This window comes from Sinocyclocheilus grahami, unplaced genomic scaffold, assembly GCF_001515645.1.
Source record: "Sinocyclocheilus grahami isolate Dianchi unplaced genomic scaffold, SAMN03320097.WGS_v1.1 scaffold562.1, whole genome shotgun sequence".
In the NCBI taxonomy this organism is placed as follows: domain Eukaryota; kingdom Metazoa; phylum Chordata; class Actinopteri; order Cypriniformes; family Cyprinidae; genus Sinocyclocheilus; species Sinocyclocheilus grahami.
In genome coordinates this window covers 238,749-265,056 of record NW_015505741.1, presented here as the reverse complement: position 1 = coordinate 265,056, position 26,308 = coordinate 238,749, and the positions used below count along the sequence as shown (strand labels likewise).

The window sequence follows — 26,308 nt, the reverse complement described above, 5'->3', positions numbered from 1 at the left end:
AAAATAATAATAATAATAGTTTATGATGGACTTTTTTGTTTTTAAATTTAAAGGGTAAAACAACAAACATACATACTTGGCAATAAAAAAAGAGGTGTTTGCAAATTTACAAGAATGTGAAGCTTCATTGAACCCTGAAGAGGAGAAAGACACCATCTTGTGGATACAAGTGTCATTGCAGCACTGCTTCTTGCCTGCCATGCTAACCTTTAAAGTTCGTCACAGTTGTTCAAACTGCCACGAAGTCAGATCTGTGTAATGTATTTCACCGGAGAAAGTTAGTTTTAGTACGACTTGTAAGCACGTGGCCTAACTGTTGTAGTTATTAACAGTTACTAACAATTACGCCATTTCTACTGCAATAAGCCTAACAAGTCCTCTTCAAACACAATCTATACTTACTTTATCACAAAATAACTTTTAAGACAAACATCAAGCGTCTTTTCAGCAAGTGTCTCTTTTAAAATAATAAATTAGTGTAAATCTAATTTACCCTGCGGTACCTAGTCTGTCCTGTAGAGGGCAATGTATCATAAATAAAAACGCAAATTACCAATAGTTTGTTTCCACTCATTCGACTGGAGTTTAACTCATTCGTGCATATCACAAATCAACGGTAAACTTGTATCTCTTAACATTCTTGCATGTACGTTCTTTTCCCTCAGTCGGGTGAGGTTAATTAAGTGACAGCCGCTGAAAACTGCCTCTGGTCCGTGCTCGCTAATGGCTCGCCTTTACGTGCCTTCAAGTGGAATGAGGCCTGCAATTGAAGACGATTGGGTGCAAAAGAATGGAGACCCGTGATACCTGAGTCGTGACGTTGGAAGGGGCGTGTCTATACCGAAGATGGCGGAAAGCTACCTGCAGTCGATGGTAATAAATACATTCTCAGTTATTTAATTTAATTGTTATATTTAATTAATAGTTATAGTCTACTAATGTAAAGCTAATTCTTTGCTATTTTTTAAAATAAATTATTTAAAATGACTTGTCATAGTAATGTTGAGTAATATAGGTGTAGGCCTATTTATTTATGCCTACTTAACAGAAAAAAAGTGCCTATTTTGTTTCAGCATTTAATTAAATTGCTTGAGGTCAATGGATCTCTAGCAGCGTTAGGAATAGGTACTTTTTGAATAAGAACTTGCTTCACAACTGTTAAAAAAGTATGTAAGTTACTCTAGTATGAATGTTGTCATGTTGTGATTGTTATAAGGCCAACCAGCATCAGTAGAGCCTATTATCTACCATTCAATCATAGGGTAGCGTCCATTGGATGCACACTTCAGAGTCTCTGCGAAAGTAGCAGGTCATCCGGGAAATTTTTGCCTACAGTTTTATGAATTCTGTGAATTCGGATGTACTACTGTGTTGTTGTTTTTGGTTGCAGCCTCTTAGTTGTTTGTTACTAGTGAGTGTCCCACTGTATCAAGCTGCAGATCACTTTCTGCACAACCGTTTGTAGTCTTCGCATCATGTTGGTTGCAAAGCAAAGTTGTATTTACAAGTGGGAAAGTCTGCATTCTAGATGATAGGCTACACAAATTGACGAGTTGTGACGTTGTAAGGGCTTGTTAATTTGAAACATGCATGGCAGAAACACGGATACCATACTATATCCATCATTTATATATAGAGATCCAGGAAAGCAAGTCTGTAGTGAAGTTAATCACTAAACTTCACAGTTTGCTTTAACAAAAACGCATTTAGTTGTGGTGGCATATACAATTTAAGGTATAGATATGAATCATTTTCATCATTTTGAATTCAGATGTAGTTATTTGGTTTATTGTTCACAATTTTTATATTCTATCGGTGTTCGACCTATACCGTGGACTTTGGGGGAGCCCACTTGTTTTTTTTTATAACGGGGTTCGTGCGCTTGCGTGTGCCTCAAAAGGGGGCTTACAATGAATTACAAAGATACATAACAGCTACAAGTGTATGCACTACTTGCTTTATGCAAGCACTATATAGGATAAATCACTATACAGGATTTACCCTATTATACTTTATCGACACGAATTGATAGGTGAAACAACAAACAGCCACCCACAAATAGTCTATAAACAAAGCATCAGGCTGTCTTTGAGTTCACATGAACAACGGTTAAAGTTACTCGTCCTCAGGCTACAGAAGAATACCATAATTCCTCCGTTCAATTAGGCCTAAGACATCAAGAGTCACGCAGACCTATAACAACCCAGCCACAACACATAATTGCGAATAACATGCCTTACCTTAACACAGAATCGACCACAGAGTCCAGCGTTTATATTTTTCTACGAATCTTTGAGTTAACATGTAATAAGCATGAGTGGAATTTGTACCGCAGCACCCCCACACCTTGATGCTCATGACAAGAATAGCATGTATAGTTATCTTAATTGAAGTGGATTAGATTTAAATCGCCGTCATGCATGAATGAATGATATTTTTGCAATTTTACACATAATAATCCACGATGATCACATTACACAAAACTGAAATTGCACGTCAAAATAACACCTTGTTAATATTTTTTGAGACCCCCCCCCCAATTTCCCAAATCACGTTTTCAGGGGAGCCCATGTCTTATTAAGGGGAGCCGAGCTCCCCCTAGCTCCCCCGTAGTTTGCACCCTGCTTGATATGTTTCCAACTTACATGTGTAATGTCCTAAAAATGAATGCCCAACTATGAGGTAAAAGCTTCCGAAATTCACTTGAAGGCAACAATAAAACCTGACTGAGACTCGAGTGACCATGTTCGTTTAACCCATACCCTTTCAACGTGGTGGAGAAGAGAACCATTTCAGTTGGGAATGGTAGATAATTTATTATTTTATTTTTATTTTTTCGAAGTAAAGCTTCCTTGTTAGTCGATGCTGTTTCTGTCAGATACATATGTCTGTAACCATTTAACCATGTTGCATAATGTGTGTATCTTGTCAAAGACAAGATGTCCCATTTTTGGTGTCCGCATCAAATTAATTTACAAAAGTTATTTTATACAAAATATGGGTGAATTAATATTTCATCGCCATTCAGCTTAACAGATCTAATCTAAGAATCTAATGATTCTTGTTCTGAATATACCTGACAATTTTTTTAGAATATGAACTATTGGTAAACAGAACACATTAAGGGGACACATTAAGCTGTATTACATTTTTATTGTTTTTTGTTTAAACAGAACACATTCTAATGTACAGGAAAAAATAAAGCTGTATTTAATTAATTAATTTATTTGTCTTTGACCCATGTGTTGGAGATAAAATGCATTATCATTCACCATGTTTTGTTCTCTCCAACCACAAAGCATTCAAACGTAGCGTACACATAATTATAACTTGAGAAGGGACAAATACGATCTTTTGACAAGCATGACTGGCATGTCCAACATTCCCATTCATAATTATAGTATTAGTGAGCACGAATGTGTAGTTTCCAAATTGTCAATTCATATTTACGATAACTCTACCACACATAAAGGCATCATTTGGAAAAAGTAACATAATGGTGAGAAAAAATGTAAGTGCGAGTTAGACTTTTTGTATTTAGCTTTTCGATTTTTTCAGATAAAACATATGAGCTGTGGTGTTTTGAGTGGTTGCCATGCAGTGCATTTCAATGCAATAGCTAAAGTGTTCAACTCTTTTCTGCCATGTTGAAAGATTAAGGCTTTTCCCAACTCTGTAACTCGGGTATCAAAATTACGTGTACTTCACAGGCTACTGGAATTATCACAAACACAAATTGCTGTGACTTGACAGTTCAAATTGTAACTATGACTTGAGACTAATGTGCTCTTCAAGTGGAGATGGAAATATTGTAATTATGAGATCCGAGGACACATGAATGACCAAGCAAATTGGGAAACTCAGAATTCTACATGATACACAAGTTACCAAATTGTGATGTTGGAAAGTGTAGGACAGTACAAGTATATGGCTTCTGTTTTTGCACATGCACAGCTCATCGCCATGAAGCTAAGGTGTTGTGATTGGTTGCCAAGACATTGTCATGCGATTGCTAAAGTGTTCTCAGTGGTAGCATGTTGCTGCACAGTTGCTAGGGTATCATGGGTGGTTGATATGGCTTTGCTAGAGTATTCTGGGTGGTTCCTTAGAGCCCACCTCCAAATATCAGAATCACCTGCACTGCAGCGCACACATAACACAGTGAGATCTTGTGTAGTTCATAATTTATTAGGTTATGTTATGTGAGATCATATTGGGGATAACAGCCCTGCCGTGCTTGTCTTTAACAGGTAGTCCTCTGCACACTGTACAGTGCTCCTTCATTCTCTATCTCTCAACATCTATTATTGGTAGTCGCATGCAGTAGCGGGAGTGCAGATGGAAGGTCATTGTTTTCAATTACAGATTGCATCTTCGATATCCAGTATCAAATTGTTTATCATGATCATGTTTGCTGGCAGAAGAAAAGGAACTATATGGTTGACAAGCTTTACTAGCAAGCTTGGACAAATGTTACCTTACTATACAAAGGCTTGGATCTGTATATATTTTCATTTGTTTTTTTTAGAAGTAGGCTATTAGCACACTTAAAGACACAGTTCACCCAAAAATGTCGCTCCAAACCTGTATGACTTTTTATGTTCTGTGGAACATAAAATAAAATATTTGTGACCCTGTCTGTGAAATCCAGGCTAAAGTCTCAAAATCGAATTATGAGATAACCAGCGTCAAAGTTTGATTTCAACCATTAATTTCACTATGATTTCAATCTTTGGCATGGCCTTACTCAGTCCATATTAAAGATATAATGGTTATATTTTCATTTAATGTTCTACATTTTTATGAAGGATGATTTTATGTAGAAAACAGTAAATCACAAAAAAAAGACTTTAGCTGGGTTTTCACAGGCAGGGTCACATTTTGTGATATCTCAGTGTTTTTTGTTCATACAATGGGGCAAGATGCCCCCTGGGACAAGATGACCCTGATACCTTTTTTTTTCTCTTGACCATTGATGGCACAAAATTGTATCCCAGCACATTTGATGAACAGCTGTGATCTCATTCATTTTGTAATTTCATCTGAATATGATAATTTGTAGTCATTCGAAATGGTTTTGGGATTAATTGATTTTATTTTGTGTCTACTATTCATTAAACTATTAATTAAAACCAATAGGCTAGTTGATTTAGTATTGTATATTAAAATACGAAATTCCAATTTAATACATCTATCTATCTATCTGTCTATCTGTCTATCTGTCTGTCTGTCTGTCTCTCTGTCTGTCTATCATCATCCTGTACATACTATGTAAATATGTTAAAAATGTTAATTAAAGTTAAGGCATATTGTTTTTAAGGAGGACATCTTCCATCTACAGACTTAATGCAGAAGACTTCAAAATTATTTAAAGTTTTGATTTTGTTGTTCAAATTAAAACCCTCCTCCTTGTTACTTAGCACAGATTTATCTGTCAAGAGTATGATGAAATCTTGTGACAGCTGTGTAGTTGAGATGGACTTAGATAAATAGGTTCATTTCTGCCCTCATCAGTATGTAGGCTGGTTAAGGTTTTCTTGTGCTATTAATTTTATGCCATTAAATCCATCTCTTTAAAAAAAAAAATGGGGAAATTTTTTTTTTCTCTCGCTCTCTCACACAGCGCTAGCCTTTGCTCTGCTTCTTTTTCTCTGTCTCCCCCTCCCTCTCGCTGTCCCTCTTTCTTCTCTTTCTTTCTCTCTGGCTGCTTTTCATTCCTGTTTCTCTTTTCATTGTTTTTTTTCCCTCGGTTTTCTTTAGCTCTTTGGGACCTCTATTTCTTCTCTTCCTCTATTCAGGTTTCCTTTATTCTCTTTTCTGAATAGTTGTGGTACTTAAAGGGAAAGGGGAAAGGGAAGGAGCAGGGGAGGGAGGTTAGTTTCAGTCAGATCTCAAGCACACCACTTCCTCCTACTGCAGTCAGTCTCTGCAGCCATAGTGCGCTTGGGACATTTTCTTTTTCTTTTGCGTTTTGTGCACTGACTTACATAAAGCACTCGGTTTTGCCCTAATGAAACACCCTCAGGTGCCTTTCTATGCATGCAAACTTGTCTCGTTTTGAATCATCCTACATAAAGTGCAGGGGTATATTGTGTCTTGTCGAGGTTGTGAGGTTGTGATATATTGATATACATCTCTGCTGTAGTTGTTTAGAGGACTGTTATCTCTTCGTGTCTAGGTCTCACAGGGACATCTTCATCATAGCCCTGAGCTGACAGGCCACAGGATGTCCTGCCACATAGCACGTTTTTCACTAGGAACCCTAAGAAAGGGATATGAGGGTACCTTAGAGGGGGTAAAGCATAGAAAACCTTACTCTTTGTGATTTAAGTAAACTTAAAATTAAAATGAAGGCTGAGTAAATTCAATTCTAATTAATTTGGGCATTAATTTAATCATAAGGTCTATAGAAATTCACTGCCAGTTAATGCTGTAAATTGGACAGGTAACCTTCTAACTCAGTCCAATAGAAAAATATTATATAACAATCAATATAATATTTAATAAGCAACACCAAAATGTCTGTGAATACCAATGTAAACAACAAACAAATTTGATCTTGTGTATCTTTAGTATATCTTGTGTGAAACTGTTACTATCACATTGTGTAAAATTATAATAAAATTATAAACTCAACTTATTAGGTTATAAACTAGAAGGTCTTTTTCAATGATTCATTAAAAGGACCAGATCATAAGAGTCATTTGTGCGGGAATCTGACACTGACTATGTTTCTTGATTCATGAAAAAAGAACCGGTTAAAAAGAGTAAAGTGATTAGTTTTTTTTATTTGTTTTAATGATTCTGTAAAAGTACTGTGAATCGGGGAAAAATTTTTTTGAATCTGACCCTGACTGCGTTGGATGTTGTTTGATTCAGTAATAAGAACTGGTTAAAGTAATTTGTTCGTTTGTTTTAATGATTCGATAAAAGGACTCGCTCATAAGAGTAATTTGCTCAGGAATCTGACACTGACTACATGCTTGTTTTTGTAATTCAGTAATAAGAACTGGTTTAAAATAATCTTTTGTTCAAGAATCGGACTAGACTAGAAGTCTCACTAAAAAGAACCGGTTTAAAAGAGTCTTTTGTTTGTGAATTACATTACACTGTTTGCTCTCTGCTCTTGATTTACTAAAAAGAACTGGCTCATAAGTGTCATTTGTTTGTGAATCAGACACAGGGCTCTAGAGTAGAAGATCATTCTTGGGATTTTGCAAATCAAGGTTGTTCAAAATTATTATTTTTTTAAAGGGGTCATATGATGCAATTTCAAATTTTCCTTTCTCTTTGAAGTGTTACAAGCTCTTGGCGCATAAAGAAGATCTGTAAAGTTGCAAAGACTAAAGTCTCAAATCCAAAGAGATATTCTTTATAAAAGTTAAGAGTCAACCACGCCTACCTAAAACGGCTCGTTCTAACACGCCCCTACATGTCTATGTCACGATGTGGGAAGATTTGCATAACGCCGCCCAAATGTTCACGGAAAGAAAGAAGGCGTAACTTACTCTTGCTGTATTATTGTTGCTGCTGCCACCGCCGACATGTTGTGGAGATGCTGTGTGTTTCGTTATGAAAGCGAAACTACTTTGTTTGGCCTTCCAGAAGAGGGCGAAGAGGATGAAGAGCGGAGTCCAGCCCGGGGTCATCACATGTGGTTGCCGCAAGCCCGCCAGCAGCTCTTTCGTCGAATCCGCTGGCCGCCGCTCACTCCAGCCTGCCGGCCTCCACACAAACTGACGCTGTGTGTTTCGTTGTGAAAGCGAAACTACTTTGTTTGGCTCATCTATGTTGTATTCTGAATAAAATATTGAAATTTGAAACTTCCACATCATTGCATTCTGTTTTTATTCACAATTTGTACAGTGTCCCAACTTTTTTGGAATCGGGTTTGTAAGTTTTTTTTTTTATATATATATAAAGAATTTGCCACTGACTATTCAAATGCAAGTTTTGAGCAGTGTAGAATAGCGCTTGTTTGTAATTTCTCTGATCACAAATGCAGACATGGTTTTATGTTTACGCTGTGCAATGCAATGAGTAAAAAGACAGTATAAGTCATTATAATCCGTAATTATGTCCCCACTGGATGCAACAAATGCCTCGTTTATAATGGGTTTTAATGTTTTTGTCTCGTTGCTCCGGCTGGACAGGGCATCACAGTATGGTAAGGGGCGTAATTTCCGTCACACGCTTGAGGTATTCGGCCAATCACAACGCACTGGATAGCTGGCCAATCAGAGCACACCTCACTTTTCAGTCCGATGAGCTTTGTAAAAATCTACGCGTTTTTTAGAAAGGTGGGGCATAGATGAGAAACAATAATGTACAGTATGTGGAAAATAATGTTTTTTTTTTACCTTAAACCGCATAAACACATTTCATTACACCAAATACACAAAATAATGTTCTTTTTAGCAACATCATATGACCCCTTTAATATTTTTACCCTGCTCTTATGTAAACTTACCCTGTTTACTTTCCTGTTGCACTTTCCTGATCTTATTGTGAATGATTAATCAGTCCACATTATTCCAATTTAAAAAAAACATTGTTCAGCTTTAAGTAACTAAGTAACTTGCTCTTCCTCTGAAACGACTTTCCTTTTCCACTAATATCACTTAGGCAACATGTTATTGGATAATGTTAACCAATATCCAAATAGCTAATGTCCTCTTTTCACACTCCAGTCAATTTCCAATGTTCCATCCTACATATTTTCTCATTAAACATCCAGTTTCACTTAGAAACGCATCACATTATGAAATGGCTTGCAAACGACAGTTCACTTGGACTTTAATCATAAACACATCACATATCCATCTACACGGTGCTGAAGTAGCCGCAGCGAGATGAGGACAATATCAATATCAGGTTTGATTCATCCTGTAATCCTTTTCACGCTAGTCCTTCTTCCGAAAGCCTGAAGAACAGAGAAGCAGCCCAGGGATGAGTGCTGAAGAACTGACCACACCGTCTAGCACACATGTAAATAAGAGATTGGAAACGGAACAGGGGATTAGACGAATGGAAAGTGATTAAAAATGCAGAATTGATAGGGCAACAGATGAAACTTTTCTCTCGCTCCCTCACTCTCCATAAGTAAGAAACTGAAAAAAACACCATGATGGAATGGCAGGCTTGAAGGGGAGAAAAAGGTGAAAGACAGATGAAAGTGAAAAGAGATAAAAGCCGGAGTGAGGAGGGTGTGGGATAAAGCAGGAGGAAGGGAGGCAGAGATGAAAGCAAAATGAGAAAGATAAGAACAGAGTGAGAGAGACAGAGAGGGAAACAGAGAGAGAGAGAGATGGTGTATAGCGCAGAGAGAGGGTAACCATGGAAACAAGAAGAAGGTACAAAAGAAGAGAGAGACAAAGGGGTTTTGATTTAAAAGAATGAAACTTGGGAGAAAGAAAAAGTAATTCAGGTTGAAATTTGTTACCGTGAGGTGAGGGAGAAATACAAAAGAGCATGAGCCCGCGGAAGGACAGACGCTTCTTCCATGCTATGAGACCCTGCAAATGAGACTTTGCCTGCTGTCAGGCGGCAGACCCGCTAGTATGTACAGGCCTCTTAATTTGAGCGCGGGCCGTGGCATAGAGAGACGCTGCAATTGGACGTCAAACTAGGGGGCCAGACTTGTGCCGTCGGCCCATTTAACTGCCATTAGAAGGATTATGAGATGAAACGGCACGGAAGGCAGGAGGCAACTGTTCTCTTGAAGGCAGCGGCGGGAGTCAGCCGAGGCTTTGACCTCCCAACCTCGTACCGCAGGGAGACGCGCGCATGCAGAGGAGTGACGCTCCTGAATGCTTCTAGGCCTGACACAATGAACTTGTGCCTTCGCAGCTGAGTTTGGCAGGGTGTGGACTCCCGCCTCATTCAGATGCATACAATATAGCCTCCTATTTACATTCATATTTGTCTATCTTCATGGAGCCGAAGCCAGACGTTGCTGCTTCTTTTTTTTTTATTCTGTGGTTTTTGAGTCTCTTGTGTGACTCTTTTTCTTTCTATCTCCCTCCCTTCCCCCTTCTCTTCTGTCTTTCTCTCACTGTCTCTCTCCCTTTCCTCTTTCTGTTTCTTTCTCTCTCGCTCACCCTCCCTCCCCTTGATCTCACTCTTTTTCTCTCTCTCGCTCTCTCTCTCCCCCACTCTCTTCTTTCTTTTCTCTCTCTCTCTCTGTTCCTTTTATATCCTGTGCTGAATGCTGTCCTCCCTCAACTGTCTTTCTCTTTTCTATTCACTCTATTTCCTCTCGGTTCTCTCGGCAGAACCATTTCTTGCCCAATATTCTGTCCAACATTTTATCTGTAACCCCCATGCTGAATGAGGGGGGTAATCTTTTATTCAGGATTTGGAGAGCCTCTCTTCTTTGCATCTTCTTTGTTTTTGTGTGCGCTCGCGTATCTGAGTGTGATTTCTCTCGGATGGGCTGCAACCAAAATACATAAACATTGAAATCAAGAGCGCAGGATCATCAGGGCTGAGATGCAACTTTGCGTGCCTGAGATTAAGATGTTTGGGATGGAATTGATACGTGAAGTGTTTGGATAAACTAGCTCCCGCTGTCTGTCTTCATAACATGTTCTCACAGAAGTGGACAAATGATTTAGAAGTTAATTTAGAAAGGAACTAACTGCTGGCAGTAATGTCTGGCTTGGGGTCAAAGGTTATGTCCATTGAGTTTCAGTGGTTAATAAGTGGCAGTGCTGGTGTGTGTTCTGGGCTCGGATGGGGGGTTGTTCGAGCTGAAGGCTGGCTGTACGCGCTTTGACGCCTCTCAAGAGCTCTGCTAAACCCAATCTCACGGAAGCACAGAGCCATGATCTTGTAGCCTGAATGACTGAAGATCTGGCTTTTTGTGCTAATTCATGTTTATGCGGTTATGCCTTTATTAAAAGCTTCTGAAAAGACTGTTTATCATGGAGACTTGTTTAGATTAACATGACAGCATAAGCTGTCACCACCTTAAATCTAGCAAACTGTGCAGTTTTTGTAATGTCATCTTATATTTAGAAAGCAAACATTTAGAAAGCAATAATTTTATGTTTACAGGCGGTTTATGTCAAAGTAAATTATCTACATAGCAGATCAAATAAAGTTTGTCAAAGTCAAAATGTTATCTACACTCTTAAAAATAAAGGTGCTTCAAAAGGTTCTTCAAGCGATGCCATAGAAGAACCATTTTTGGTTCCACAAAGAACCATTCAGTCAAAGGGTTTTTAAAGAACCATCTCTTTCTTACCTTTTTATAATCTGAAGAACCTTCTTTTGCCACAAAGAACCTTTTGTGAAACAGAAAGGTTCTTCAGATGTTAAAGGTTCTTTATGGAACCATTTAGACAAAAGGTTCTTCTATGGCATCGTGAAGCACCTTTATTTTTAAGAGTGTAGGTCTAAAAATGTACACTACCATTTAAAAGTTTTTTGAAAGAAGTGTCTTATGCTCACCAAGGCTGCATTTATTTGATCAAAACAGTAAAACCAGTAATATTGTGAAATATTACAACAGTTTTCAGTCGTGATATATTTAATATTTTGTTTCAGTGATGGCAAAGCTGAATTTTCAGCAGCCATTACTCCAGTCTTCAGTGTGACATGATCCTTCAGAAATCATTTGAATATGTTAATTTGGTGAATATGTTTTGTGGAAACTTTGATGCATCATTTTTGATGAAATTATGAATATAAAGTTAAAAAAACCCGCATTTATTTGAAATAGAAAACTTTGTGGCATTATATTCCTGACTGTCACTCTTGATCAATGTAATACATTTTTGCTGAATGAAATTAAGTCCAAAAAAAACAAACTGTAGTGTATATGTTGACACAAAATGTGTCCATGAGCCCTTTTTCATACATATAAGTATTTGTTCAAATGTATGTGACTCTATAAGGGTTTCCCCTATCATCTTGTATAATTTTAGACCATAGTCGATATATCTGCCTTCTCTTATTTATTTTATTATTATTATTATTACTTTTTTTAATGGCCCTGCTGTGTGAATTTTTAAAAAGTACAAATTATCCCATATTCTCATGAAAGGTGCATAATAATTTGCTAAATTAATTTTAAAACAGAGAGGACACATAGAACATTTATAACATAATTAATGTCAATACCCACATCCTACATGTTGGTAAGTTTCTGTAAACAATCATGTCATTTTTTTTAAACCATAAATTTTACTGTGGGGTAAAATGTGCCAGATGTTTTAGCAAGCTGTGTCAGTGATTTAACTAATAGTGAGTTGTGTCTCCAAATGCAGGAAGAAAAAAACTATTATAAATATTATTCATATTTTAAATACTGTTATGTATTCAAATATTCTGTATGTTAACCCTTATCCTGTCTGGTTTAAAAAAATGTGAATAATGGGCAGCAAAATAACACTTTGGATCGGAATGGTGTTGTGCATTTGTGAATAGTTCTATTTTTTTTCTTGTTTATATGCACTTTTTAATGTAAATATTTCACATAGACTTTGATTATTTGACTTACTTACTTCCTGACATGGCACAGTTTACCCCAGACCATATTGAAGTAATAATTCTAAAGTCAAATTTTATAGTCTGCTAATTTCAACTGAAAACCGACACCCTGAAACAAAAATATATTAGGTGAATTAATGATATTTCTTGTTTATATGCACTTTTTAATGTAAATATTTCACATAGACTTTGATTATTTGACTTACTTACTTCCTGACATGGCACAGTTTACCCCAGACCATATTGAAGTAATAATTCTAAAGTCTGCTAATTTCAACTGAAAACCGACACCCTGAAACAAAAATATATTAGGTGAATTAATGATCATTTTTCCTTGTCTAGAAGATAACTGAGTGGCACAGCTTACCCCGCTCTCTTTTTAAATTTCTTGTATTTGAAAGGCTTGACCACTGTGTTTGTGCTACACCCTTTCGCCTTTATTGCATCATAATGGAGTTAGAAGGTATGTAAAGGTGAAGGGTTTCATATTTCATATTTCGTATCACTGCTAAATACTGTATAAGTCTCTGTTCAGGTCACATTAGCACTGAGGCTTTTGAGAATTGAAAACGACCACATGCTTATACATCCCAGTCAGATCTCAGCCACTAACCCAACCGGTTCAAGCCCACTTCCCTCAGTATCATGCGTTCACATTGCCGCAGAAAACAATGTAGACAAAAGTTCCCTATTGCTTCTGTTCAGGTGGAGGAGAAATACACAAACCATAAGTAAAAGTGGCATGTGATGTGCACACACTCACACACTCATACACAGTTGTCGGTTAAACCTGTAGATGGATTCTCAAACCACACACCCCTCTAAAGCACAGCTACACGAACCTGTGGAGAAGCAAATGCAGACACACACATGCAGAAGAAACTTGTAGGCGTTCATTATTCATCATGTATTCTTTCCTGCGTGTGTGAGTGTGTGTTAGGAGGACTGGTTCACACAAGTCTGATACTTCTGGGCAAATGAGGTTAGGACAGGTTTCAAGCCATTTCTCTTTTTTCCATAAAAAAGGAGGGGGAAAACCCATGGGCCTGGATGGGTATTCCAGCCAGCGTATTCTTTCTTTCCCCTAACTTTTCTTGTCTCCCCCTCTTCGTTTTCCCCACAGAGCTTTGTGTTGTTTTATGTACACGTCCCTGGCCGTTTCTTCTTCCATGTGGACTATTTGTCTTTTGCATTTTATCTCTTTGTTTCTTCCCTTGCACTCTTTCTATTTTCTCTCCTCTCTCGCTCTCTCAACTTCCTGCTATCTCTCCCCCTCACTCACACCCTCCCTCAATCTCTCTTTATCTCTGTCTGTTTCCCTTCGCTCCCTATCTCTCTCTCTCTCTCCGTCCTTTCTCTTTTCCCTCCCTCCCTCCTTTCCTCTCACGATCTCTCACACGCGCACACACACACACATCTTTCTCTCACTCAGATGCACATATACTGACTCTCCTACAATGCTTGATTTTCTCTCTCTTTCATGGATTGCCCTTTCCTGCTCACTGATGAAAAATGTCCTCCACTCTTCTCACACACTGACGGTATACAGCACAGTACTTCACTCAGGTGTGTTCCATTCCATAATAGAGGCTCTTTTGTGGGACGGCCAGCCTATATCCCGGCATTAATAAGCTCAAGGGAAGTGTTAGACTAATCCCATACCTTTTCCGTAATGAGGATGAGCGGGAACACCTCAGCACACACCCGGCAATGGAGCGGACAGGTAGCCTATCGCACGTTCCTGATGGAAAGAAAACCGGAACTTTAATAGTTAATATCTTTCCTTTCTGCCCCCCCCGCCCCCCACTCTTCCACTCCCCCTCTTTTTCTCTTGCTGATGGGCTCTTTTTTTATTTTCACACTCCACCATCCCCCTTTTTCTTTTTTTTTCTCACTATCTCTCTCTCAGGCTGCTGAAACTCTTTCTCTCTCTTTCACTGCATTCTCTCTTTCTATCTCTCTTTCAGTCCCCACCCCCCTCTCGAGCGCTCTCCCACCCTCTTCTCTCTTTCTTTCTGTCTTTCTCTCTTTTCTTTGACCTCATCTTTTCTTATGCTTTGCTCTCCCTCCCCCAGTTCCTCTCTTCCTCCTTTTTTGCTGCATTCTCTTCTTCTCTCGCCCTCCCCCACCTCTTTTCTCTCTGTCGCTCTCTCTCTCTTTCTATTTCTCTTCCATTCACCCCCCCTTCCCTTCCCTTTTCTCTCTATACCTCTCTGTCTCAGTCCCCCTCCCTCTTCCTCTTATTCTCTCTTCCCCCAATGTCTGTCTCACTCCCTCCCTCTCTTTCCAAACTGCTTTTCTTTCTCCTTTTCTTTCTTTTGTCACTCATTTTTTTTTGTGCGCACTGGCTCTCAGACATTGCACGGGCGTCTTGCGGCTTAATTATTTGAGATGCGCAAATAAACAGACCTGTAGAACTCTTCCAGGGAAACATTTCAGCATATCTCACTCACTGTCTGTCTGACACCGACAGACACGCCTCCAGTGCGCCGGTGATTAGAGAGAGAGAGAGAGTGTGTGTGTGTGTGTGTGCCGGCTTGAAACATGTTTGCGATCATCTCTAAAGCGAAGATGTGTTGAGAAGTGAGCTTTTGTTAGTACGAGCGAAATATGTTTGTTGAAGGGTCATGCCGAATGTGCGTATGTGCGTGAGAAAGAGAGATAGTGAATGTGCGCGCGAAAGAGAAAGAAAGGATAAAGAGATGTGGGAGTGTGAGGAAGGGAGGGCAGAGAGACGGAAAGAAAGAGAATGGAAGAAATAGGTTTGTGTGTGTATGTGTGTGAGAGAGGCAGGCACAGTCAGTTTTGATAACAGCAACAGTAGGAGGAGGATGAGCTTGGCTCCGCCCCCTTTGCCTCTCGCAGCAATAAATAGGAGCTGGTGTTTTTTTGCTCCTCACTTCTCTTGAAGGATGAGGTCCCTGAAACATCTCAAACATCACACCAGGAGTAATGTGGTGAGTGCTCAACCCAAATGTACATGCTGTATGAAGCGGCTTGTGTTGATATATTGACTTTGAACTGTTACTTCATTGCTTTGTTAAAGTTTGCAACTTTGAATTGGGGAAATGAAATAACTTTTTTCTCTCACACAGAATACCGCAAGAGTACATTTATGCTTTAACATTTCTCTATTTTTCAGTCTAGCCTCATGTTGTCTCTCTGCCTCCAATGCTGTGTGTTTCTCCTGTTTTCTATCTCTCAGACACACACACACACGGGTTCATTCTGTGCTGGTCTTTACACTAGCTAGCATTTGTGTTTTTTTGTTTAATCTTTTTTTATATTTACTTCAGCTCTTCTCATACAGGCACGACTGCTATCTTGCCCGACTGGCTCTTTCATTTGTCTTTCTGTCTTAACACTCCTTCTCTTTCCTATTTCCTCCCTCCTTCTTTCTCATTTCTCACCCTCTTCTTTTTTCTCTGTTTCTGTCTCCTTCTTAGTTTCAGTCTTTCACTCCCCACAACCCCTCCCTCTCTCTTTATCTCTCTGTTGTACTCTCTCTCACTCAGTTCCTTTCGGTCTCTCATCCCCCGCCGCCCCTCCCTCCCCCTCTTCTTTTCCTCTCTCTTTCTTTATCTCTCTTTATCTTTCTTTCCTCACTCCCCACCCTCACTCAGTCACTCAGTCTATCTCTCATCCCCCAGTTCCCCCCTTCCCTCTCCTTCATCTCTCTTCCTTCTTTCACTTGCTTCCTCAATCCTTTTTCTCTCACTCACTCACTCACTCACTCTTTTTTTTTCTTTCTGTTTCTCCTCCCTCTGTCTGAGCAGTAATTAAAAATGACATGGTTATCAGGGCATCCAGGTTCCCCTTCTCATTTCTCGGTCCCTCTCTCTCTGCCCCCCCTCCACCCACTTCTCTTTTTCTTTCTCCTGTCTCTGCTTGTCTGTCCCTCTTCCTCTGTTTTACAGCTGTCAGTCGCTCCCTCCCTCTTTCCCTTGTGTATGGTTGTTTTTCTTAATCTTAAATCCGTATTGTGTAGCTTTCTTTTTTTCAAGAACAAATCAAGGTACCAACTCGTTAGAGGTGATAATGTGTGTTAACGACTTTCTGAGAACACACACATTTACTTGTGTGTTCATGACAGTGATTTGAGTATTCCGAGGCGTGGTAAAGTGACCTGAGCTAAGAGTTCAACCAATTTCCCCTTAATTAATCCATACGTAAGTAACAATCATCAGCCTCAAAGAACAGTTTTTCTCATAGGTGATGTATCTAACTGGATTATGTTGGCTTCAGCCAATGTGTGAACTCCACAAATTGACTAGACTTGCTGGTACTGCTTAAACTTCACTGTCCAACCTTTTCATAGTCAGCAGTGGCAGCGCTTGACCTCACAGGAAATGCTGTGGATAGTCCATGGATGTAGACTTCCCGCTCGGACGCAGACACTCTTTGTGCTTCGTGTTCGTTTAAAGACTGTGAAGGAAGGAAGCATGGCGCTCGAACAGATCTGTCTTATCTCTTCTATCTAAAGCAATCTCTGGTGGACACAGAGGCAAGGTGTTGTCAGACTATGTCTCTTGCTTACTGCTGTGAAAATTAGAAAAATTATATATACATATATATTTTTTTAATGAAAATGTTCACCGTTTCACTAAAAAGATCAGGTAACAGAACGATTTTTGAAAAACACTGCTGCCGTGTTGCCAGAAATTGCCTTTAATTTTTTACATTTCTAAAGCAAATCCACAAACTCTATTTAAACAGCTCTTATTGTTGCCCCGCATCAGTCAACTTGGTTGTTCTGACACTCATGTAGATGTGACGCTATTGCACTGACTTCATTGCTATTGTAGTGACACTGTTGCCATGACAGCCTTAGCCAGACTTTGTTGCTACGACTGTATTGTATTGACACATGCAATGGCAGATTTACTGATTCTGATTTTATGAAGTATTGCTAAGACCTCCTTGTTTTGTCCGTTGACAGGAAGAGCAGGAAGTTCCTCTGGTTCGCTGCTATTCTAAAGTGATGGCGCATGCAGTAGACGTCAGCACTCAGACTGACCCGGTGGTGGTCCTGTCCCTGGCCCAGGCTGCTGTGCTGGGACTCATATCACAGAACGAAATCTTCGGAGCCACAATTGCCCCAAACGGTTTCTACACAGGAGAGGGACGTGAAGGCCCCGCTCCTCCTGCAGAATCCATGGAGTATGAATATGCAGATCAGCTAATTGGAGCCAACGGAGACTATCTATCCGAGCCTCACAGGGAGAACAGGGGGCCAGAAGGGCTCTACGGTGCAGAACGCAGGCGTCCAGGACCCCGTGGGAGGACCAAGAGGCCCTTGAGTGAAGGAACACCAGAGGAATCCACGGAGAGGTCTCCGGACACACCGAATCAGGTGAAAGGAGAGAGGTCTGAGTTCTCCAGCTCATGTTATCTCTCGAATCCCCAGCAATCTAACAATGAACCAGAAGTGTTGGACCTAGCACCTCGGAGAGTGCCAATGAAAGAAGAGCAGTGTAGCAAAGACTACCCTGAGCCCTCGAGGGAGCCAGCCATCCAGCAGGTTGACTCTGACACTCAGACACAAGCCCACCAAAGCCCTGTGGGGCATGGAAAAGCGTTGGTGGAGTCCTCTGAGGGAGGACGGGGAAAGGAGGAGAAACAGGAAGAAGAGGAGGAGGAAGTGGAGGAGAGAGCACTGAACCTGAAAACCACAGAGGAGGATGTGAGCCCAGCAATGAGGCGCTACTATGAATCCAGTGTGACAGGATATGAGGCTGCTGAGATGGGCCTGCCGGGAGACTATGAGGAGGGCAGCCAGGCCATGATGTGGACGGAGGGTGAGAACTCCTTGGGTAGACGGATGCAGATCGACCGGCTAGATATTAATGTGCAAATCGACGAATCGTACTGTGTGGATGTGGGAGAAGGCCTGAAACGCTGGAAGTGTCGCATGTGCGAGAAGTCCTACACTTCGAAGTACAACTTGGTTACGCACATCCTGGGTCACAATGGCATCAAACCACATGAATGTCTGCATTGTGGAAAGCTCTTCAAGCAGCCCAGCCATCTTCAGACGCATCTGCTAACGCACCAGGGGACGCGGCCACACAAGTGCACCGTCTGCAAGAAGGCCTTTACCCAGACTAGTCACCTTAAACGGCACATGTTGCAGCATAGCGATGTCAAGCCTTACAGCTGCCGCTTCTGCGGCCGAGGATTTGCCTACCCTAGTGAGCTACGTACTCATGAGACCAAGCACGAGAGCGGCCACTGTCATGTTTGCACGCAATGCGGCATGGAATTCCCCACTCACGCCCACCTCAAGCGCCACCAGGTCAGCCACCAGGGCCCGACAACCTTTCAGTGCACTGAATGTCATAAGTCCTTCGCCTACCGTAGCCAGCTCCAGAACCATCTGATGAAGCACCAGAACGTGCGTCCCTATGTCTGCTCGGAGTGCGGCATGGAGTTCGTGCAGATCCACCACCTGAAGCAGCACATGCTTACACACAAGGTACTGACACAGCAGGCCCTCGAACACAAGGTACTTAAACCTCATTAGTTTTCGTAATCTCCCCGCAACCATCCTATTAGAAATTACTCCCCAGTGACTTTGAGATCCAAACCCCATCTACATTTTCCCACCACTACATGTTCCCATAAAGCTGTAGGTTAATGCGTCGTCTTCAGTTGTGTCTCAGGTATTGCCACCAAGTTTCTATGTAAATGGAGCCGTCTCTGACAGTCCCTTCCAGCCATCCAATCCGCCTCCTACCCTGCCAACTCATCCCGTTTCCCTGTCCCTTGCACTAGTATGGAGCTGTTTTGTTTTGTGTGTGCTTTGTGCAGTGAAGTGTGTCTCACAAGCTGATACTTCCTCCTTTCATTTCTCACTCTCCATGAGTATGATTCATCTTGTCATGACTGCAGTGTCAGTAAACAGAATGTGTCACAGGTCAGCAGGGTTCGAAACAAAAAACACATCGGCAGTTAGTCATTTCTTCAGCATTTATATCAACAGTTGTCTAGTTTGAGCTCTGTTGTTAGATTTATTGCTATTAGAGATAATAAATGTCACTCCTAAATGAGAACACTGGATGTTTACAGTTAGTTGGGTACACTACATAGACAAAAGTTAGTGGATACCTGAACATTGCATCTGTATGTGCTTTATAATTGGGAGTTGATTATCCCTAGCTCTCCTGGGAAGGCTTTCTGCTAGATGTGGGAACACATACAGGGATTTGATCCCATTCAGACACAAGCAGATCAGGCACTGATCTTAGGTGATGTGGCCCAAGTCCAACATCCTGAAGAATAAAGGACTGTGTGTGTAGGTGCTATTCTTTTTTTTTTTTTAAACAAATGTTCCACTTTTGCCCATCACAATGCAGTTCTTAAGAAGGATATCATTTATGAGTCACATTCAATGGTGCAGTGAAACAATATGCACAGATGTAAGAAGGCACTTAATCTATACAGACAATATTTATTCTTCAATGTTCCTGGCATTCATAAGTGTAAATACATTGCCAGTGTTCCAGATGGACGGATTTTATTTCAAGTTAAAAATATACAAGCTAAGCCATGGGTTTAGTTCAATTTGGGTATAATTGCATTATTTATCCAAGTGCATTGTTTGGTCCATCTTCTCTAAAATACAAGAATCTTCTGTCTAAATTATATATTTTTTCCATCTTTAGTTTGATGAATGTAATAATACAAACTAAGATTTGTCCCTTTAAAGCGTTCAATATTTCACAAAGCCATGCGTGAGCCAAAAAACTGTTAAATATTTCATCTTCCTAAATCTCTGAAATGTCTTTATTAGTTTGCAGTCTGTTCTTCTGTGTACTACATACTAGCTAAATGTGGGCTAAATTCATTTCTTTTTTTAAAATGTGATAATCCTCTAGCATAATTTTATTTTTTTTTGGTGTGGCTTAAATGACCTTGTTTCAAACCTCATCCAATTGAATCTCCTTGGTCATAAAACATTGTAACGTGCACTGCATCTTTCACAAAGTCACCAATACTGGTTGAATTTTGACAAGGATGCCCTAAAAACACTGGATAAAAATATTAACTGCCCTTGTGTGTGCGCAAGAGTGTCTCATCCATCATTCCAGCGCAGAGCTCAGGAGTGATGAACGACAGTCTGCCGACATGTGACAGGGCTCGAGACCCAGCAGAGAATGATTGGGGAAATTCACCATGTATTCTCCATCTAGCTGGGCAACTCAAAATGTTAATGTGTAACACAAGATTTGGTGCATTTGTATTGCTTTAAATGGTTGTGTCCTTGCATTTTGGGCTGTTTGCTCTATGCTAGGCAGGAGTTTTGGATCCGTTTCGATTCTTTTGTTGCACACTGATGTGAATATGACGTTGATAAATGTTAAACGTTGTGCTATGGACATTATTATAAATTAAAACATTTATTTACCTTTAACAGTGTGGAGTTGTGAGTGTGTATATTGTGATAAACCACACAAGAACAGGGATCCAGGTGGCTGAGATTTATTAGAGGGTCTCTCACGTGGCCCTTGAACTTTTGTTTTCTCCTGTGGTTTTATACAGTATCTGACATTACAGTACTTCATCTTACAAAAATAGACCCCTGGAGGTGCGGGAAGAGATGGGATCACCCATCAGCAGGATTAGCTAACAGAACAGCTAGGAACATCACTATGTTTTTATTACTCCTCCCTTCATTCATTATATTGTATTCATGACCTTTAAGTTAAAAAAAAATGAGGTACAAAAAGACAGACACTCTCCGTGGTGTCCAGGCCCGTTGTCCTTCATTTGCCCAGAGCCTTGTCCAGGTTTGTCTTGATGGCATCTAGGAAGTCTGTGGTGTTGACGTAATGCTCGTTCAACTTACAGCTGTGGTCACACAAAGACAAATGTTAATGACATCAGCTAAAGAAAACCTTAACAATTGATGTCAGCAGTTTTATCATTAGGGCTAGTCCTTTAATGGAGGTCAAAGACATTAAACCTGGATCATTTTTTATATGCTCTGAGTCTGAATAATTTGCTGACTTACTTGGCGAGACCATGAATGCAGCCAGCCAGATCCTTGGTCATCACACCACTCTCCACAGTCTCCACACACACCCGTTCTAGAGTCTGAGAGAACCTGCACAGCAATGGACGACGATTAACAGTTACACTTCTGTTTAAACATTACCGATACGATAGGAATGCTGCTGCATTGAAATAAAGCTCCCCTATCCTAATCCTATAGTACAGATGACTGGCAGTAATAAATGAACTTACTTGATCAGGTCTGGGTTTCCATCAAGTTTGCCACGGTGTTCCAGTCCCCTGGTCCAAGCAAAGATACTGGCAATGGGGTTAGTGCTAGTTGGCCTTCCCTGTGTTGTTAAAATTAAGTTAAAAATCAATTATGATAATTCCTTTGGCTTTTGGCTGCAGGTTCAAGCACTACATTGCAGAGTCAGACATTTCATATGCAACTGCATAGTAAAAAAATGGTATTTGCACCCAATTACAGAATACATACGGTATACAAAAAGCAGGGTATTTTAGATATTAACATTTGAGGTAAAATGTATTAATTACAAAATATTATAATTACAGTACATTGTACAATAATAATAATTACTACAGTAAACATTATACAATGGCTGTATTTACTTGATCACAAAAATATTAGAAACATATATAACACATTTTTTTTACATTAATTCAATTCAAGTTTATTTGTACAGTGCTTTTCACAATACAAATCATTGCAAAGCAACTTTACAGCAAATTAAGTTTCTACAATATTTAGTGGTAGCTTATCAGTGGTGACTGTCAGTCAATGTACATATGGCAGAAATGTACGGAAAAATCAATTAAAGACGTAATCAAACAGACGATGAACACTATTAACAGCAATTATTATGATGCAATCAAACTTATAGCAAAATGTGGTAGTTCTGTATGTTGTTTCAGGGTTGCGATCATCTGAGGCCCTCAGTACATTTCATTTAAAAAAAAAAAAATCTATATTAATATTGAAAGCTGAATATTCAGCAGCAATTACTCCAGTCCTGAGTGTCACATGATCCTTCAGAAATCATTCTAATATGCTGATTTGGTGCTCAAGAAACATTTCGTAAAATTATCAGTGTTGAAAAATGATTATTGATTAATATTTTTGGGGACTGAAACTTGAAGGATTCTGTCATAAATCAAAACAAATAAAATTTGTTTGAAATATTTATAAAATGTAACATTTCTGAATTCTGAAATACAGCAACAAATAAATGAGTTTTCCATAAAAATTTTATATTAACTCAAGGGCACATATGCTCTTTTAAAAAAGTTAAATGTTCAATGTTCAAATGCTGCTGCTGAAGGCTGTCATTTTTCCTCTCAACACAAGATGGCATAAGGCATCTAAAAATCCAGTTGTGGAACCTCCTGGTTGCTTTATTTTATTTATTTTTTGTGTTAAATATATGAAACAAATGAATGAAACTAAATAAATGAAAAACTATTTTCAGTTTTCTGTCTCAAATCTAAATTGGTATGCAGGATATGACACATAGCAAAATAAATAAATAAAATAATTGAAATAAACAAACCTTCTGGTGCTCACGATAATGCCTGGTTACTGTGCCGTGAGCGGCCTCGGCCTCAATAGTCTTTCCATCAGGACACACCAGCACAGAGGTCATCAACCCCAAAGAACCGAAACCTGCAGAGAAAACATTCTTTAATAAAGTATACAATTATTTCAAAAATCCTTTATGCTTCATGGGCACCATGTGCCTTTAAAAACGGGCAGCAGTTTGTTTAGACCATAAATAGTCTAGAGCATGATGATGACTTTAAGTGCTAAAACCAAAAACTGCCATAAAACGGTTCTGGTTCTAACTGGATGAACATGGGTGCAATATGAAACAGGCTGACAATTTTTCGAATAGACCTTTTTCTATGTTATTTACCCTGAGCAAGGATGTCAGACTGTACATCTCCATCGTAGTTCTTGCAGGCCCACACAAAGGCACCTGATGACTTGAGCACCTGAGCCACCATGTCATCGATGAGCCTGTGCTCATACCAGATCTTCAGCTTGTCATACTCTGACTTGTAGTTTCTACCCACAGAATACAAAAAAAAGACGGTTCAGTATTTTGCATTGAAATGACTTTAGAAGAAAAATACAGTTTCACATGTCAGCACTGTGACAGCATCTCAAAGCGCTAATCTCATAATTACACAGCAACACACGCTCACAGAAAACACACGGTGGAAGTGCGTAAATACCAAGCGTGCCAAAGACACTGATAAATCCAATGCTTCTCACTTCTCAAAGATATCCTGGAAAATGTCCTTGAATCTGCCATCGTAAGCCTTCAGGATGGTGTTCTTAGTGCTCATGTAGAGAGGCCATTTCTTCTGAATGGCGTACTGGAAGCAGCTGTGAGCGAAGCCAGTGATGGACTGTTAGAAAGAGACGAAAGACAGAATGTCACACAAGCAGGAAAATAGATGTTCCACTTTCACAATAGGGAATTCAACTAGGAAACGCTGGCTGTGTAGTTCCAAAGGGTGAGCAAAAATCACTCACTTCAAATGTGAAGTGGAAATGGTGTAAAAAATGAATTTCGGCACTATCAATTTGTAGTCTACAATGAACAGACACTTCATTCAGTCAATCTCTTTTGAGGGGAAAAAGAGGCCACTAGCAGCACCACCTCTGGAGCAGCCTGAATGCAGACACCTGTAACACTTGTAAAGCCAAACAGACCATTCCCCCGACTACAAACAAAGACTTCAGGACATCAGGGTTCACTGCAGGTACACGAGCTGAGGGAGGCCATCTATTATCTAGACTTCATCCATCCGGAGGTGTAATTGCAGAACATAACAGAATTTGAGTCAAAAGGCCTTAATTATACAAACTCAGAATACATGAGACAGTCTAAAAATGTCTCTAATTTAAGGTGTTATTTTTACACCTTCAAGATAGATCACCACCAGAGTATAAGCTCATTAACAGAAAAAATACATTTTTCAAATTCATATCCATTTGCCAATTTTTTTATTTCAGTGGAAATTTAGGAGGTCACAGTAGATATGCTGTTTTAAGTTCACATGTTGGATCCATTTCAATGCTTTGAACACTTTAACACAGCTGGATGCTGTAATTCAGGAAGTGCAAAATTCAGAGGTCCCACACCTTTTAACCAATTAATTTTTGTCTTCACAAGTCACTCAGTGATTACTGGATTTTGAAATTAACTTACTTTGAATTCACAAAAAATCATTTCCAACCGAGCAAGTAGTTAAATATGACCTTTATTCCACTGTAAATTATTCCATACACACTACTGTTCAAAAGCTTTAGGTTGATAAGTTTATTACTTTCGGGGGGGAAAAAAAAGTATCTTATACTTAAAGTCTGCATTTATTTGATAAAGTAGTATTGTGTAACAATTTTAAATGTTTCAATTTCAATGTAAAAGCCAAACTAAATTTTCAGCAGCCATTACTCCAGTCTTCGGTGTCACATTATCCTTCTGAAATTCTAACAAGCTGATTTGGTGCTCAAGAAACATTTTTTTTTACCATTATCAATGTCAAAAACTGTTTTTTCAGGATTCTTTGCTGAATAGAAATGCCAAAAGAACAGCATTTATTTGAAATAGAAATCTTTACATTACATTATACATGTCCTCACTGTTCATTCTGATCAATTGAATTATTCCTTGCTGAATTTAAGTATTATAAAAAAAATTTACTGACCCAAAAATTTTGAACAGTTTTGTAGATATATTTTACTTTAGATTTATGTTTTTTTATAACTTGTGTAGGAAAGTATACTTTTATAATTTAATATTTTCATTTTTTTTACATGACCGTGGGTACCAATTATAAGAAAAGAGTTATTGTTCTTTTCACAGATTGTTTATGATATCTTGATGCTCCTTCAGTTTAAAAAAAACATTATATGCATATGTGCACTGACCTCGTCAGTATTATACATTCCCATTCCACAGCCACCACCAGGGAAATCGAACACCTCCCACTCATTGGCTTTGCTTCCATCGGCTGGAGAGAAGACCAATTTGAATTTGCCTGGTTGGCTCACAACAAAGTCTGTTGCTTTGTACTGCAAATCAACAAGAAGACTGCAGTTCAGAGGGAATAAAAACACACTGGGGACATTTTTTTATTTATTTAAGACCACCCAGATCAACCAAAAAAGCAGACCTGGTCACCGTGGGCATGTCTGCCAATGGTGATGGGCTGTGTCCAGCCAGGAACAAGTCTGGGAATGTTCTTGCAGATGATTGGCTCACGGAAGACAGTGCCGCCCAGAATGTTCCTGATGGTTCCGTTAGGGCTCTTCCACATTTTCTTCAGCTTGAACTCTGACAAAGATGAACATAATGCACTTAAAGATATGCCATTATGCATTTGTTTCAGTCTCTCTCTATATATATATATACAGTGGGTACGGAAAGTATTCAGACCCCCTTACATTTTTCACTCTTTGTTATATTGCAGCCATTTGCTAAAATCATTAATTTAAAAAAAAAAAGTTAATTTTTTTTCCTCATTAATGTACACACAGCACCCCATATTGACAGAAAAACACAGAATTGTTGACATTTTTGCAGATTTATTAAAAAAGAAAAACTGAAATATCACATGGTCCTAAGTATTCAGACCCTTTGCTCAGTATTTAGTAGAAGCACCCGTTTGATCTAATACAGCCATGAGTCTTTTTGGGAAAGATGCAACAAGTTTTTCACACCTGGATTTGGGGATCCTCTGCCATTCCCCCTTGCAGATCCTCTCCAGTTCTGTCAGGTTGGATGGT

The 26,308-nt window shown here is 39.4% G+C and overlaps 2 protein-coding genes across 3 annotated transcripts in view; one reads left to right on the top strand and one right to left on the bottom strand.

Moving 5' to 3' along the window:
* Positions 1-804: 804 nt before the first annotated feature.
* On the top strand, positions 805-19,263 carry LOC107556258 (zinc finger protein 710-like). Of its 2 annotated transcripts, none has more exons than XM_016239324.1 (2): positions 805-873; positions 17,435-19,263. In XM_016239324.1, exons 1-2 carry the CDS (start codon positions 847-849, stop codon positions 19,016-19,018), a joined length of 1,611 nt encoding a protein of 536 aa, XP_016094810.1. In that variant the 5' UTR covers positions 805-846; the 3' UTR covers positions 19,019-19,263. The 2 variants fall into 2 exon arrangements, with proteins under 2 accessions (XP_016094810.1, XP_016094809.1); XM_016239323.1 differs by lacking the exon at positions 805-873 and adding an exon at positions 15,394-15,452.
* A 1,697-nt stretch (positions 19,264-20,960) lies between these two features.
* Positions 20,961-26,308, bottom strand: part of idh2 (isocitrate dehydrogenase (NADP(+)) 2) — an 18,422-nt gene continuing 13,074 nt past the window's right edge. The window contains exons 4-11 of the mRNA XM_016239322.1: positions 25,696-25,856; positions 25,451-25,594; positions 23,786-23,922; positions 23,424-23,575; positions 23,061-23,173; positions 21,742-21,839; positions 21,509-21,601; positions 20,961-21,345 (exon numbers count right to left, since the gene is read on the bottom strand). Of these exons, the coding sequence (XP_016094808.1) occupies positions 21,261-21,345; positions 21,509-21,601; positions 21,742-21,839; positions 23,061-23,173; positions 23,424-23,575; positions 23,786-23,922; positions 25,451-25,594; positions 25,696-25,856 (983 nt within the window). The 3' untranslated portion in view covers positions 20,961-21,260. The remainder of the gene's footprint in view (positions 21,346-21,508; positions 21,602-21,741; positions 21,840-23,060; positions 23,174-23,423; positions 23,576-23,785; positions 23,923-25,450; positions 25,595-25,695; positions 25,857-26,308) is intronic.

Coding starts and splice junctions, on each gene's coding strand:
- LOC107556258 (XM_016239323.1), top strand. CDS start 15,408: ATGAGGTCCCTGAAACATCTCAAACATCACACCAGGAGTAATGTG. Junction 15,453..17,434: donor ATCACACCAGGAGTAATGTG/GTGAGTGCTCAA, acceptor GTCCGTTGACAG/GAAGAGCAGGAAGTTCCTCT.